Genomic DNA, 16,172 nt, shown 5'->3' with positions numbered 1-16,172 from the left:
ATTCCAAGTTTTGAAATGTTCCAAGTTCCAAAAAATCATAGGCCTGTTTCAGATATTAAAAACATTCCAAGAACCTAACATATAATCTAAAGTAAGTATCAGTTTGTTTAAAAAAAAATATATATATATATATATATATGTACATATATATACCCAACTGTTTTAATAGGAAAATAAAAGCTTGCATGAGGAAGGTTTTTTTTAAAAAATGGCTAAAGAATTGTTTGTCCACCATACAAAACTCAAAATATTATGGCCATCATGCTAATGCATTATGAATGTATAGAGTAAAATGTGCCATTCAAAAGCACATACAAACCAGGTGCTGGTGGCTCACACCTGTAATCCTAGCTACTCAGGAGGCTGAGAGCTGAAGATTGTAATTCAAAGCCAGCCTGGGCAAGAAAGTCCATGAGACTCTTATCCAGAAAACCAGAAGTGGTGCTGTAACTCAAGAGGTAGAGCGCTCATCTAGAGCTGAAGAGCTGAGGGACAGTGCCCAGGCCCAGGCCCAGGCTCCATGACCCACAAAAAAAAAAAAAAAGCACATACAGGCCAGGGCCAGAGAGTCCTGAGTTAAAGGCCCTTGCTAACATTTTAAACTCAAAATGTTATTTAATTAGCATAGTAGACACAAACCAAGTGATATAAATGGGAAAACACAACATGTCCAGTGCATTTAGACTGGACAAACGAGAAATCTGTCCTTATATGGGCCTCTTCAATATTGCCTCTCAGTTCTTAAGAAAGAATGCCCCAAAGGCAAGGACTTTACTTCTTTCTTTCTGTCTTTGGTTTTCCCCTCTGATTTTAAGATGAAAATAAATTTGAAGCTGCAAGATAAAGAATTGGATACTGTCGACCAAGTGCTATTTCAATGCCTATATATGGAAACACAAACTATTTTACATATCACCATTGAAATTGATAGGGAGTGTAAAAGTCAGGCACAAATGTACCATTGGGATGCATTTACCACATTACTTTCAGCCTGTCAGCACTGAGTACAGACACATGACATTGTTTAGTAATATTTCCACGAGAGCAAACAGTACAGAGTTAATGCTGTGACTGCCACTTCATCATGTACCCATGGCAACAAAAAGCATCCCAGTGAAGCAGACAGGAAAGCAGTGTTAACAGCAAGCCTTTGTCCAAACAGTTGCTTTGACTTTGTGGTTTCACAGAGTATAGTTGGTAGGTTGGAATTAAATCCCAAATATCTTTGACCCATTTAACCGCCTGGGGATTAAGATGCTAATCCCTACTCCTATTGAAACTGCCACTTGGAGGATAACAGCTTATTTTTCTATTACCTGGGATGATGGTATCAGAGATAGGAACACTTTCCTTGTCATCTTTGACAGTATAAACACTGACATTGTATTCCAAGCCAGGATTCAGGTTTTCAAAAGTGCAGGAACTCTGATCGGCATGAACCACTTCTTCCAAAGAAGTTCCCTGCTGCCCATCTGTTGGAGTTGTGGTGATTCTATAGCCAGTAATATCTGCAGAAAGCAGAGGGAGGAGTTACTAAACAGAGCATTTATGATTCAGGGTACACTGAACTCGACTCAAGATGGTGGACCACAGGGGAATAGGAAAAAGAACATTTACGGAGAATGTTCTGTCACTCAATTCTCACACAAATCTCTTGAGGCTCAGATCTTGAGAGTCCAGAAAATCTTAAGACAACTTGTTTAGACAAATAAGCCTGTTATAGAAAGATAAATACTGTATGTTGTCACTCATTCATGAAACAGTTGATCTCACAGAAGAAAGTAGTGGACACTACAGACTGGGAAGGAGAAAGAAGGTGACAAATAGAAAATGTTAGATGACGGTCCCTCAATACAAGTAAGTGGGAGGAATAAAGTCCAGTGTTATACATTATAGTAGGGTGATTGTAGTCTATGTACTTTTACATATTTCGAACATGATAAATCATTGAGAAGATGGAAATGTAACCTGGTCTTATGTTTAATGCCCATTTGATGATCTTACACACATACAGATGCACATAAATACATACAAATGTATTATATGTCAATTATAACAGTAGTAATACATTAATAATGCCAGTGCTATTTTCCAAAAAGAAAGACAAGCCAGGCACCGACTAGTGGATCAAGCCTGTAATCCTAGCTTCTCATGAGGCTGAGATCGGAGGATCACATTTCAAACCAGCCTGGGCAAGAAAGTCCTTAAGACTTTGATCTCCTATTAACTAGCAAAAGGCTGGAAGTGGAGCTTTGTCTAAGTAGTAGAGCACTAGCTTTGAGCACAAAAGTTCAGAGACAGTGTCCAGGCCCTGAGTTCAAGCCCCAGGACCAGCACAAAGAAGCAAAAACACTTAAAAAAGACAAAAAAGGAGAGGAAGAAGTGATTACTGAAGATGTCTCAGTCTGTACATTTTATCCTTCTACAGGGAAAAAATGAAAACACTGTGAAGACTGGAAAATTTTTAGTTCCATAGTAGATGTGAAAATATACTGTGAACATCTACTTCAGAGGAAAGTTAAAACTGATATTTTGAGCTTTTACTTTGTGTAATTGTGTAATTCATGATTTAAAGATAATTGCTGTAGCTGAAGATCAAACAAAGGCTGAGAAATTATTTCAACAAAATAACAGTAAAGTTAGACATAGTTAAGCAATATGTCTGTCCAATTAGGTATAGCACATAAGGATGTAATCAACACTATTTGAAACTACTGCTTGGTTTAATTTAGAATGTTCTCAATAAGAAATATTAAGAAATCTCTACAGCTCTTTCTGTAATAGACTCAAAATTAAATAATACTATTATGTTAAATAACATAGTTTATTTAAAGAGTTTGGGCTGGGAATGTAGCTTAGTGGTAGAGTGCTTGCCTAGCATGCATGAAGCCCCAGGTTCAATTCTTCAGGACCACCTAAACATAAAACACTGGAAGTATGCTGTGGCTCAAGTGGTAGAGTGCTAACCTTGAGCAAAAGAAGCTCAGGGACAGTGCCCAGGTCCTGAGTTCAAGACCCAGGACTGGCAAAAAAAAAAACAACAAAAAAAACAGTTTGCGCTTTGGATTAAACAGATTTTATGTTTTGTGATGTAATGTTTTGTTATGGTTATTACTCTGGAATGTCATGCTACTTGAACATTGCTATATCTTTTATGTATTTTAGGATTTATATGTTTTAAATATGTATAAATAGCAGGTTCACTTTTGAACTTTTAAAAATGGTCCTGAAACTCCTTCGCTAACTTTCTCAGTCTTGAATATTCAAGACTGAGTATTCAAGGAAAAACACAAAAATAATAAAAATGAAGTTCCAGCATGGTGCTGGTAGCTCATGCCTACATTCCTAGTTACTCAGGAAGCTGAGTTCTGAGGAACACAGTTTAAAGCCATCCCAGGCAGAAAAGTCCGTGAGCCTCTGTGATCTCCAAAAAAAACCAGATGTAAAGGCGTGGCTCAAGTGGTAGTGTGCCAGCCTTGAGCAAAAAAGCCAACTGAGAGTGTGAGACCCTGAGTTCAAGACCCACTACTGGCACAACAGAAATAAATAAAATAAATAAAATCCCAAATGTGTGATATTGGGTATAAGAAGTAGCCTAAACAGTTATAGTTCAGCCAGGAGCCTGTGGCTCGTACCTGTAAATCATAGCTACTACAGGAGGCTGAGATCTAAGAAAAGTCTGTAAGATTGTTGTCTCCAATTAACCACCAGAAAACCAGAAGGGGCACTGCCACTCAAGGTGATAGAGAACTAGCCTTGAGCACAAAAGCTCAGGGACTGTGCTCAGGCCCTGATTATCAAGCCCCAGGAGTAACAACAACAACAACAAATTAAAATTCCAACTTCTGCAGCACTTTTATCATCCTTAGAATTTTTTTTTCAGTCAGTTGTGGGGCTAGAACTCTAGGCCTGGGTGCTGTCTCTGAGCTCTTCAGCTCAAGGCTAGCACTCTACCACTTCAGCCACAGTGCCACTTCCGGCCTTTTCTCTTTATGTGATGCTGAGTAATGGAACCCAGGGCCTCATGCATGGGAAGTAAGCACTCTATTGCTGAGCCACCTTCCCAGCCTCTCATCCTTATATTTTTATAATGCAACTCAAAACAAAATACATTGACTCTCTGTGTTCATGGGTTACAAATCTGTGGTCTCAATCAACACAGATTAAAAAATACTTTTTAAAAAGCAGAAACAAAAACTCTTTACTGAACACATACAGGCTTTTTTTGGTCATTATTCCCCTAAATAATCCAAAACAACAACTATTTACATTGTGATAGGCACTATAAGTAATGTAGACGTGATGGATGGTTTATGGGAGATGTATAAGCTTATTCAAGACCACTTTATTTAAAGGATTTGGGCATTTGCAGCCTATGGTATCCAGTGGGGGTCTTGGAATCAAAGAGAAGCTTGTAATAGTAACCCTTCATTGAATAAAGCTAGAATTCATGATTACTCACAAAAAGGAAATTACATCGTAGGTGGTTTCAGCCTTTTGTTTGGCAATTTTTTTTTTTTTTGGTCCGGTCATGGGGCCTGAACTCGGGGCCTGGGTGCTGTCCCTCAGCTCTTCAGCTCAAGGCTAGCGCTCTACCACTTGAGCCACAGCGCCACTTCCGGCTTTTTTCTTTTTTTGCTTATATGGTGCTGAGGAATCAAACCCAGGGCCTCAGGCATGCAAGGCAAGCGCTCTACCATTGAGCCATCTTCCCAGCCCCTTGTTTGGCAATTTTTAATGCACAGAAAATTAAAACATCTTTCCAAATTCTTTTACCTAGCTCTCAGAAAGCTGTCTTAAGACCTGTACTTTTCCCCACAGTCTAGCAGGTGATTGCTGTCATTCTTATGACTTAAGTAAACATGTATTGAAAAAACATGTTTGGTGGGGCTGGGTATGATGGTTTACTCTTCCAACTATTCTGGAGGTGAAGATTATGAGATTGTGGTCTGAGGCTGAACAAAATCATGTGTCTGTCTCAAAAAACAAACAACAAAAAACAAACAACCAAGAACAAAAACCACTAAAAGTAAAAGGAACATAGCCCAAGTGGGAGAATGCTTGTCTAGCCAGCATAAGACTCAATGTCAAACACCAGTACAGCAGATACAACAAAAACATAAACCAAAACAATAGAACATATATATCCCTGCATAAAGTACTGCATACTCATGTACTCTTATGTTACTTTGACCCTTGCTTTGTTTCTTATCCTTCTTTGAAATGAATATTGTGTCAGGAATCGTTTTCATGGGAGTTGTGCTTGCATTGAGTTGGCTCTTGGAGCTATCTCTAGCTTACCTGGTGTAGTGCTTCTCTCCCAGGAGACTACAAGCACGCCAGTGTCCGGGTGTGTCTCCAAGTGCAAGTTTGTTGGAGGAGACAATGCTAAGCAGAAAGAAAAATTTAAAATACAAGTTAAACCTAACATAAAATCCTGAGCCTCTACAATGTTTTCTTTTCTTTTCCTTTCCTTCCCTCCCTCTTTCTTCCCTTCCTCCTTTCTCCAGTGAAAATTCCAAGAATATACCATAAAAACATAGTAGACAGTAGTCCTCTTTGCACAGAAAGTTTTTCAGGATTAATGATTTTGAGATACTACTGAAATTCCATCCATACTGCCAATTCAAAAAGATTCTTGACCTGGAAAGTGTATTCTTAGGGTCATGGAACTCATAACATGAGTTGAAACTGCTACTCTGAAGTTGGAAATGACTCTTTTCCTCTGGTACCATCCTCAGGAGTGAGCAGTGGTATTGATGTTAGCTAGTTTCCAAAAGCAAATGTTTTAAAAACTAAAATGAAAGGAAATTTAAAAAAAAAAAGCACAAGAACTCTTCTTACGTGTCACTACTGTGTTCACAATTGGCGGGATGTTCCGTTCCTGCCCGTCTCTCAGGACTTGGACGGTATAAGTGTATTCCACACCTGGAGTCAACCCAGATACCATGACGCTTCCTGTTTCTGAAGTTACCTCTCGAGGTGCTTCCCCTCCTTGGCTTGGGCGTACACCCAGCTAGAAAGGACAAAGGTAATTACAATCAACACAAAGGACAAATATTTCCAGAGTTGTGTCTCTGAGAAGTTGTGGTTAGATTATATAATGCAATCTCCTTAGAAAAGCAGAATGCACCTTTGTCAGGAGATGAGTCGGGGACGTGCTTCAGCTCTATATTATGATTTAGCTGGGGGTCCCGTGTTGGTAAGAGAAGTGTTTCCCAAAGGACATTAAGGCACCTTATAATGGAAGTTTCCAGAGAAATGTCATTACATATTCATTTATGTATTCTATGATAGAAATTTCTACCTGCTCTCTTTAATGATATTCAAATTCAATTCACTATTTTACTTATCACTTAAATGAATCAATTTCTGTGGCAATTTGTACTAGAAAAAAAAGTCACTCCTCTTGAAGAACTATGTTCAAATCTTCAACTGCAGAACTGTATCTTACAAGAGAACTAAAATGAATGTGCTCACAGTTTTAAATCCTTTTAAGATTCTATTTCAAAAGCCTAGGTAACACTGTGTTATTAAATGGTGTCAACTTTAGAGAGATCCTTCATATGCTGTCTTCTGAAAATCCAAATGCCACTATTAAGAGAGAAATTTGAAAAATATATTGTCAATCTTCAAAAAGGGTTCTCTGTATTTAAGTAGCATAGTCATCAATGTGGCCATTTACATCCTAAAAGAAGTGACCTTTTAGTCTTTTATTTATTTATTTACTTATTTTAATGAAACAGGGCTTTAGTTTTGATTTCCAGTCATAATATTTCTGTCTCCTAACTCTAATAAAACATATTCATCTGTGCTCAACACTTTGCTAATACCATTCCTCTAAAGAACATGACTCCAGTTATCTGTAAAGGAAAACCTCAATTTTAACTTTTATTAAGAGATTCACCCATAGGGCTTTAAATAAGCTGAAAGTGTTTGGATAAAAATGCGATTTTTTTAAAGCATCCCTGAATAAGTGTCTCCTTAAATTGATTTTCATAAATTTCTTGACAACCTTTTAGAGCAACAGCAATTGGAGTTGCCTGATAACGATCTAAAAGTACAGTTCCCTGGGGAAAATAGAAGAAACAAAACAACAATGACAAATATTTCCAGGCTAATGTTTTCTTCTTTGCAAAAGAAAAAAACTTCAGAGCATCCTTACAGCAATTCAGTGAAGTGGGAAAGGCAGAAGTATTGCTATGGTTGGTAACAGGGTCCTAGAGGTATGAATGGTAACAGCAAAACCCAGGCCTCCTGAACATCCTATTCCAACTACATGCAGAAACAATAGAGCACCTTAGGGATGGATGCATCACAATAGACTGGGAACAGCTACAATTACCTTAAAACCAATTCTTGGAGCAGGCGTCCATGTGATGACAATGGTGGTCTCAGTCACCTCTGTGTTGTAAGGCGGAATGGAAGACACAGGCTGCACTGCAAAATGAACAAATCCATGTGTTCAGATCTTGGAATCATAGACAGTTTCAGAGAAGGTACAAATAAGCTTTTAAAAATATATTATATGTGTGTGTGTGTGTGTGTGTGTGTGTGTGTGTGTGTATTTATGCACCGAGAACCTTAATTTAACCAATAGGCAAATGGAGAATGGACCATAGGTTCAATCACTGACTACAAATGTAGCATTGGTTCCTTCACTGACTGAGCAGTGGGAGAATAGTATTGTTCAGACACGAATGTACTACACAAATCATCTGAGACCCAGTGAAAGGGCAAATACTAATTATGCAGGTCCAATGCAGTGCTAAGGAGTTTGTATTTCTGACAAAATGATAGATAATGCCAACTCTGATCTGTGAATGGCCCTTGAATAAAATGATGTGTTTGATCATCTCAAAGGCAGGAATTTCCAACTCCTTCCATCCCATAAGCTGCATCTTTTCTTCATTGGTGGGAATTATGTTTAAGGACAATTAATTTTCTTATGTCATTAGCTTCAAATTCTTTATCAATTGTACAACTGGACACCACAAACTGATGGTCACTTTGACTGTTAGTCTCATTAAGAGCAATGGCAAGATTAGAGATTAATCTAAATCAGTTTTATGTTGCATTATTCCATAATTATGGGCACATATGTGTGGTTGCCATAAGAGTAAATCTGAAACTGTGGGTATTCTTCATATTCTAAAGATTCATTCCTCCACCGTGAGATTGCTCATTCAGAATAAGACTGCAGAGATTTATTATTTTACAACTAGCACTGAAGATTTCAATCCAAAATTTTTCCTATTATCTGTATTTATTTACTTAACATATTTATTGTGCCAGTCCCAGGGCTTGAACCCAGGGCCTGAATGTTGTCCTTGAGCTTTTTGCTCAAGGCTAGCACTCTACCACTCCCTACTTTTTTTTGGGAGGGGGGCAATTTTTTGGGAACTTTGCTGCTTGGGCTGGCTTAAGCCATATTCTCTGACTCCTGAGTAGCTAAGATTATAGGTATGAGACACCAGCTCCCAGCCTCTTTTCTATTATTATTATTATTATATTATGAAATTACTACTAAAAAGAAAAAAGGAAGAGAAAAGAAAGCTAAGGGAAAAAAGAATGTGTACAGAGTTAAGATGAACATTTCCAACAGCCCTATATATCTTTTTAAGTTTAGAAAGGTAAAGCCTCAGAAGCCAAGATAACTAAGATAGGCAAATCAAGCTCCAGGGTTTCAAGTGCCTTAAGAGCCCTGATTTAAAATCCCTTTCTCACCGGGTGCCAGTGGCTTACTCTTGTAATCCTAGCTACTCAGGAGGCTGAGATCTAAGGATCATGGTTCAAAGCCAGCCTGGGCAGGAAAGACTGGGAGACTCTTATCTCCAATAAACCACCAGAAAAGCAGAAGTGGCACTGTGGCTCAAGTGGTAGAATGCTAGCCTTGAGCTAAAGAGTTGAGGGACAGCGCCCAGGCCCAGAGTTCAAGCCCCACGAACAACAACAATAACAACAACAAAATTCTATTTCTCTTTACTTCCTGGTAGAAAACCTCTTCTTTCTGTTCCCACTAGCAAAATCCAACTGAATATCCTTACACTAAATTATGGCTGCCTCGCAAGACAGAGTAGAGTTATCCTCCAGAGTTATACAAACAAAAAAGTCTTCGGACTCTGGCCTCAGTTCCAGTGAATTATATTTTTCTGTGCTTTATGGGAATTTAGATGCATTGCAATTCTTCCTTTTATGGGGGCTGTGGGTTTTAATGTCTCATTCTCATTTTTAAAAGATGGTGTGGGAACACGTCAAATATATGTGTGGGCTACTTGGCAGAGATTGCTAATGGCTAAACTGAAGTACTACTGGTTTAGCCAGCTGTATGGTAAGGGTGCTATTTTGATGTCATTTGGGGGAAATGAGGGTGGATGACCCATGGAACATCCCCATGAAATCGTATACCTCTTGGCGGCTGCTGACTTTGCCAAAATGCCTGGACTAGCCCTGGGTGACCATTTTTAATGGCCCACAGAAACAATTCAGTCAATTTCTTTCACTGAACATCTGTAAAAGCCACAGCATTTTCACAAATTGCATTCCCCGCACCAAACCTGGGCTTTAAGACTGGGTATTTTTTTTATTGCTTGGGCCAGCCAGCTAAAATTGCCCCATGTTTAAGTTGATACTCAGCCTGGGAAGTCTATGACCAAAAAATCATCAAACCACAAGCCTACAAGGATGTGACTGTAAGGATGAGTTATGGGTTCTGGCAAGTCTTTTTAAGTGAAGAACAGCTTGGTTGTTAAAGGAATAAAATATGCCCTATCAATAAAGGAAGCTGAATTTCCCCCAGAAATAGCTTAGTCTTCCCTCTCTTGCTCTTAAGGATTTAGCACAAGTTATAAAAAGTCAGAAAAATTATTCCCAGAATTCAGTTTAGTAAGGTAGTAAAAAGCAAAAAGAGTTATAGAAAACTCACAGTAATTCTAAAAACATGCAAGCTTTGTTGATGCTAAAAGCTGTAGGGAGTACTTGAGGTTCAGATAAAATTGCAGAAGTCCTTGGTAATGTGAGTTTATTTACACCTAAGCTTGGTTAAGCTGTTTGCATTATTATCATTTGTTCCTCAATCGATCATCCCCCCCAGAAAATGTTTTTCTTGAAAACACACTATGTATAATATACAATGTTAATTGACATTTACTTAACAATTCTTCCTATCATACTGTAATTCAAATATCATATTTCATGAACATTAAGGAACATATTCAATAGGTATATTTGATAGTGCTTAAAATATTCTATACTGACCCCACTCCTTTCATTAAAATGCTTTTTCTTATATAGGCGTTCAACTTACCAAAAAAATACATGAAATAAGACTTAGGTTGAGGAACAAAGAAATTATGGATTCTTACAGGGAGAAGCTTACATAGATAATTTTGTATAGGAAATAATTTCCAGTTATTTAAACTTGTTTTGATTTTTTTTGGTCTGTTTTTGGTGCTAGTCTTGGAGCTTAAATTCAGGACCTGAGCCCTGTCCCTATCCCTGAGCTTTGAACTCATGGCTAGGGCTCTACCACTTGAGCCACAGCTCTGCTTCCAGCATTTTTGGTAGTTAATTGGAGATTGAGAGTCTCAGAGACTTTCCTGCCAGGGCCAGCTTCACCGTCCTGAGTAGTTAGGATTACAGGTGTGAGCCACTGGTACCCAAATATATATATAAAAATTATAAATGCTTTTGAACATTAATACTTTATTTCTTAGTCAAAAAGAAAGACTGGAGGTGCTTAGAAATATCAAACTAGTATAGTTTCAATAATTGCTGAGAAACAAGCACTTACATTAGGTGCCTTGTAAGTTAAAAAGAAGGTGAAAATAACAACGTTCAGATATACCTCAGGAGTCCCATTACTCTTCAGATAATAAATGGAATGTAGATGATAGATTGAGGTCGGTTTGTGATGTAGGTATGTAGGATATTTGAGATCAATTTCCTTTAAAGTGTTGAGCAAAAATACACACATGAGGAGGCTGAGATCTAAGGACCACAGTTTGAAGCCAATCCTAGCAGGAAAGTCTGTAAAACTCTTATCTCCAACTAACCATCAAAAAGCCAAAAAAGAAAATGTAGCTCAAGCGGTAGAGTGTAAAACTCGAGAGAAAAATCTAGAGGACAGCACCCAGGCCCTGAGTTCAGACTTCAGTACATTGAAAAAAGAAAAAAAGTCATTTCTTGGCTTCTTTTGTTGATTAAAAACTATTATGGGCATCCTATGAGAGAATGGATACATAGATACAACATATATATGTATATATACATGTATGGGTATATACTTATAGATATAAAATGTATCTATATAGTTATAATTATCTTCTATATATAGATAGATCTATATATCTTAAGTAAAATTTGGTAAATTCATTTTATACAACAGAATTCAAGTTTTCTAGTAGCATCACGCTGAACACCCTGTTTGCTCACAGTTTTTACTCAAGAAACTAGAAAAAGGTTGTCAATTTATGCAGATCAACACACTGCTTCCTTCATCAAGAAAATCTTGCTTTAAAACAAATGATCAGCCAAACCTAAGAGCATTCTTTGTTATACACATTCAAGCAAGAGCTCCTCGTCCGTGGCAGGCCAGGAATACACCGTTCACAGAGCAGGAGCCAATCCATGGAGGATACCTCCATCTGTATTCCTTTAAACGATGATGTACTAAAAATTTCAAGTTAACTCTTTAACCAGAGAAGAAGAATAGAGAATATATAGTGAAGAACCTATGAGAATCATAAGAAAAGACAACTGAATTTCAACTTACGAGTGGTAAAGACACCAGTGGCTTTGGGGCTTTGTTGGTTGCTTTTCACAGCTACTAGGCTGACGGTGTATTCAGAGCCAGGCTGCAGATTCCGCAGCGGGTACTTGGAAGCCGAGGGCCCCACGTTGTACTGCTTAGGCTGGCCTCCTCGGGTCAGGCCCACGGTCAGTCGGTAGCCTGCGATCCGGGCCCGAGGTGGAGTCCAGGTCACCATCACAGTCGTATCTGTTTCATTGGTAAACTGGAGATTCGTGGGAGCAACCAGTTCTAGGGAAAAAATATATATCGAACATGTCAAGACATAGTTAGATTATATATCATATTGAAATCCTAAAGCTTGATTAAATATTCCTAAGTTTTTTCTCCTCCCAAAGTTAGAACTAAAGCAAAAGTCAAAACCCTGGAAAAACTGAGCATGTAAGAGCCTAATTGGTAGAATTTTGCCCAAACTGTATCAAGTATGAGAAAGGGTTGACCTTTTACACTGGACTGTCATCCTTTGAAAAGTCTCATTTTCCAGCAAGATGGTCCCATCACTTTCGGAGAAATTATAGTTACATTATAATGTTCATAGTTTTGCCTTTTGAGTTTTTTTTTTTAAAGCAAAATAAACACTTATGCAACCCACAATTTACTATGCTCTGAGCCAGAAAGGCTAAGGGATGGATGATAAGCTTAATAGAACAGGAACAAAAAGAAAGATCCAGCTGGATCAGAAGCAATATTCTGTACATTTATTGAATGACTAGCCCCTTGCTGGAAAAATCAGTTATTTTCACCTGGTTCGTAATGACAATAATTTACAACATACAACCAGAATCTCAGATTCACGGTAGAATACTAGTGGCTTTGTGCTATCAGAAAGAATTACATAAGTTGTAGGTTTTCTTCTAACTATAAGTTTCCCCCTAAGAATTTTTGTGTGTGTGTGTGTGTATGTATGTGTGTGAGGTCCAGTCCTGGGACTTGAACTCAGGGTTTGGGTGCTGTCCCTAAGCTTTTGTGCTCAAGGCTGGTGTTCTACAAGCTGAGCCACAGCTCTACTTCTTGGCTTTTTCAGTGGTTAATTGGAGATGAAAATCTCACAGACTTTTTTTTGCCTGGGCTGCCCTTGAACTTAAATCCTCAAATTTTAATCCTCAAATTTTAGCCTCTTGAGTAGCTAGGATTACAGGTCTAAGCCATTAGCATCTGGCTCCATGAGAATTGGAAACATCTTCTGAGTAGAGAAATCTTCAAAAAGCTGTCGGGTATAATGACCGAGAGCTGTGGAGTCAAAGGGAGGCTTTAGAGCCAGCTCTTGTCACTTCCTAGCTCTGGGATTTTGCAAGCTGCTAGACCTTAAATGCCATCCATTTTTTAAAATGGATCTAATAGGGTAAAAAGATTTTCCTTTATGAGATTATAATGAAGATTGAATATGAAGCTAAATAATGCTCGTAAGGAACTAAGCTGGTGACCTGTTCACCAACAATATTAAATGCTAGCAATTGTTTTTTTGTGGTCCTAGGAATTGAACCCTCGGCCCCATAAATGCTAGGCAAGGATTCTACCCGCTGAGCTAATACCTCCAGCCCAGGTATTGACTATTTTTAAATTCCACTATAAAACTGTGAAAAGCTTACATTTTAATTCTGTCTGGATATACATTTACAAAAAAAAAGTACAATTAAATTACTTTTCCATGGATGCAACAGCAAAAGAACAATTAGGTTTTTCTCAAATTCTGTCTTTCTTAGGACCATTGCTACGGAACATGAGCGTGGAAAATGGATTATCCAATAAGCCTCCACAAAGCTTGTCTCGGTTTATTTCCAAGTTTGATGTGTTCTATCTCCACTACACATTCTCTCGTCGGCTTTCCATCACAGATTAGATATACCAGTGCAGAAGATGGGAGGGGAAGGGATCAGGGCAAAAGGACAGACAGGCAGGAACCAGACATACTGGTGGTCTGTTGTGCGATCAGAGGCTTGCTCTCTCTCCCTTGGTTCACAGCGAAGACTTTGAAGTAGTAAGTGACGCCGGGGGTCAGCCCGGAGATTTCTGCGAACGTGTTCCTGCTGACAGGCAGCCTTTGCCCATGCTCCCCAGGCAAGTTGACAGGGAGCACATCCACACGGTAGCCAGTTACCGCACTCTCAGGAGGCGTCCACATGATGGTGACCTTCACATCTGTCACCTCCACAAACTGCAGGTCCCTGGGAGGGGACACTTTATCTAACAGGCAAGAGACAACTGGTCATTCGCAATTCCTAATAAAGACTGTTTAAAAAACAAAACCATTTCCCTGGATGTTTGAGGCCAGCTCAGTAGATCCACTCACTCCAGAGCAATCCTAAATTTTACCCCTGAATCAGTAAGCCTACTTTTCTGCATAAATTCTGCCCATTCAGTTATATTGTTTATCTAATGCTATTTGAAGCTTTTATCTAAAATTCATAAGTAAGCATGAGTTTTCTGCAGAAGTGTCTGTTCATAGTGAGAAATTATTAAACACTAAAAAAACCCCTTAACTTTAATAGAACTACAGAAAACTGGTAATTTTGTTTTACCGATCATTTTATAGTACTTAACAGCAAAAGATAAAATGAATAAACAAACATCTGTGGGGAAGAAGAGTTGATGACATCAGTTTCTAATCAGAAGGGCCAATGTCTTAAATAATTTACTTTTATTTATTTATAATGGGAACATCTCAGCCACTATCCCAAAGTTAGAGAAAAACTAAATATATAGAATTCCTTGGATACAGGAACCAAGACAAGAGACCAAACAGTCCTGCCTAAGACAGCTTCTTTTCTTCTCATACTTCTGGTCCTCACAGAGTGAACTAGTCTAAGAGACTTTATTCTCCAAGGAAAGAGATTAAAAAGGGTACGCCCAAGAGATAAGACATCAATGGAAGTGGCTTTTTTTTTTTTAAGTTACCTGTACGTGGGACACCAGTAGTTTCTTGTTGGATGAAAACAGGTGTGCTTTCTTGATTTTCTTCCACAGCATAGATGGTGATGTTATACTGCACACCAGGCTGCAGATCACTGAGGGTCACGGAATTGGCAGTCTCGGGAAGGTTCAGTTCTGTGCTACTGCCTTCTAGTGATGGTGAGTAGACGATTCTGTATCCTGTGGTTCATAGCAAAAGGAAGATACTTGTATTGTGAACTCCACAAATGCTATGTCCTCCCCAACCTAGCCCTTAGATCAAACTCATTTGAGTGTTAAGAATTTAAGCAACAGTCTCTTTTGCTCGACTTTTTCAATTATCACTTCTTATGGTTATGATGACTCAGAACAAGATAAAATAAGAACGTCATGCAAACCTTTTAATAATAAATGCCATCCTTAAAGACTCAAAATCCTTCATGTCAATTAGAGAAGTCATTCATGTTAAGCTAATTTCCTTTCTTCAAGGTCTAGATGATGTAAACAATGAGCCAGCCTGAATACACAGCCATCTAGCACAGTCTGTGTCTTTTGAGAAAGTTAATGGTGATGAAACTGAAGAAAGAACTCAGCTCCTGCACTGACGTTTCCAGGAATATTATCTCTGCAACACCTGGAATGTTTGCTTCAGCAAGCATTTCAATAAGCCATAGGGTTGGCCTTTAGGCTGAATATGTTATGGTGTGTATGTGTGTGAAGAAGGAGAGTAGAGAGTGACCGAGGAAGTAAAATGGATTTAGAGGAGGAATGATCCATAATCAAATAGGGCTAGAATACAAACACACACACACACACACACACACACACACACACACACACACATTCACTCACATATGCACAAATCTGAGAGATGCAAAGTGGTCCATATCAAAACCATACCTATACAATTAACATTAAAGATTAATTAACAGACAGCTAAACTAAATCACAAGGCATAGCTGACCGGTGATGGGTGCCTGGGGTCTGCTCCATCGAACAACAATGGAAGTATCATCAACCTGGTCCACGGTAGGGTCAGGAGGGGCATCAGGTGCTAGCAAAGAAGAAAAGGAGAAAATGTGGCCAACTGTGCTGCTGCAAGACCCACCCTTTACAGAAGGCCTCCTGTGGATGAGGGTTTTTTGTTGTTGTTTTGTTTTAAGATAGTCATGCTATACACATAGCTCAGGCTATCCTTGAACTCAAAATCTTCCTGCCTCACTCAACCTCCCATGCTGGGATAACAAGCCTGCCTCACAGCAAAAAGATGAACACCATACACGTGTGTACCTGTAGTCTGCGACGTTGACAGGATCAAACTCTGTTTTCCTTCTTCAGATATCTGATAGACATTGACAATGTACTTCCGGCCAGGAAGCAGGTCAGGGATGTTCACAGAAGTGGCTGTGCTTGGAAGGTCTTCAAAAGAAAACAGAAAGGTAATTGGCCAAAGCAAACTTCATAGAGGAAGAAC

The 16,172-nt window shown here is 38.7% G+C and overlaps 1 protein-coding gene across 10 annotated transcripts in view; it reads right to left on the bottom strand.

Annotated features, from left to right (window-relative positions):
- Nucleotides 1-16,172, bottom strand: part of Fn1 (fibronectin 1) — a 71,284-nt gene that overhangs the window by 31,042 nt on the left and 24,070 nt on the right. For all 10 annotated transcript variants that reach the window (XM_042679300.1, XM_042679297.1, XM_042679299.1 and 7 more), the window contains exons 16-24: nt 15,989-16,117; nt 15,663-15,752; nt 14,705-14,899; nt 13,721-13,993; nt 11,774-12,040; nt 7,346-7,440; nt 5,845-6,016; nt 5,302-5,388; nt 1,317-1,508 (exon numbers count right to left, since the gene is read on the bottom strand). In XM_042679300.1, the coding sequence (XP_042535234.1) occupies nt 1,317-1,508; nt 5,302-5,388; nt 5,845-6,016; nt 7,346-7,440; nt 11,774-12,040; nt 13,721-13,993; nt 14,705-14,899; nt 15,663-15,752; nt 15,989-16,117 (1,500 nt within the window). The remainder of the gene's footprint in view (nt 1-1,316; nt 1,509-5,301; nt 5,389-5,844; nt 6,017-7,345; nt 7,441-11,773; nt 12,041-13,720; nt 13,994-14,704; nt 14,900-15,662; nt 15,753-15,988; nt 16,118-16,172) is intronic.

Source organism: Dipodomys spectabilis, unplaced genomic scaffold (genome assembly GCF_019054845.1).
Source record: "Dipodomys spectabilis isolate Male_0828 unplaced genomic scaffold, ASM1905484v1 ptg000051l, whole genome shotgun sequence".
Taxonomy (NCBI): Eukaryota; Metazoa; Chordata; class Mammalia; order Rodentia; family Heteromyidae; genus Dipodomys; species Dipodomys spectabilis.
The sequence above is the reverse complement of the archived record's forward strand: the minus strand, read 5'-3'. Positions and strand labels throughout refer to the sequence as shown.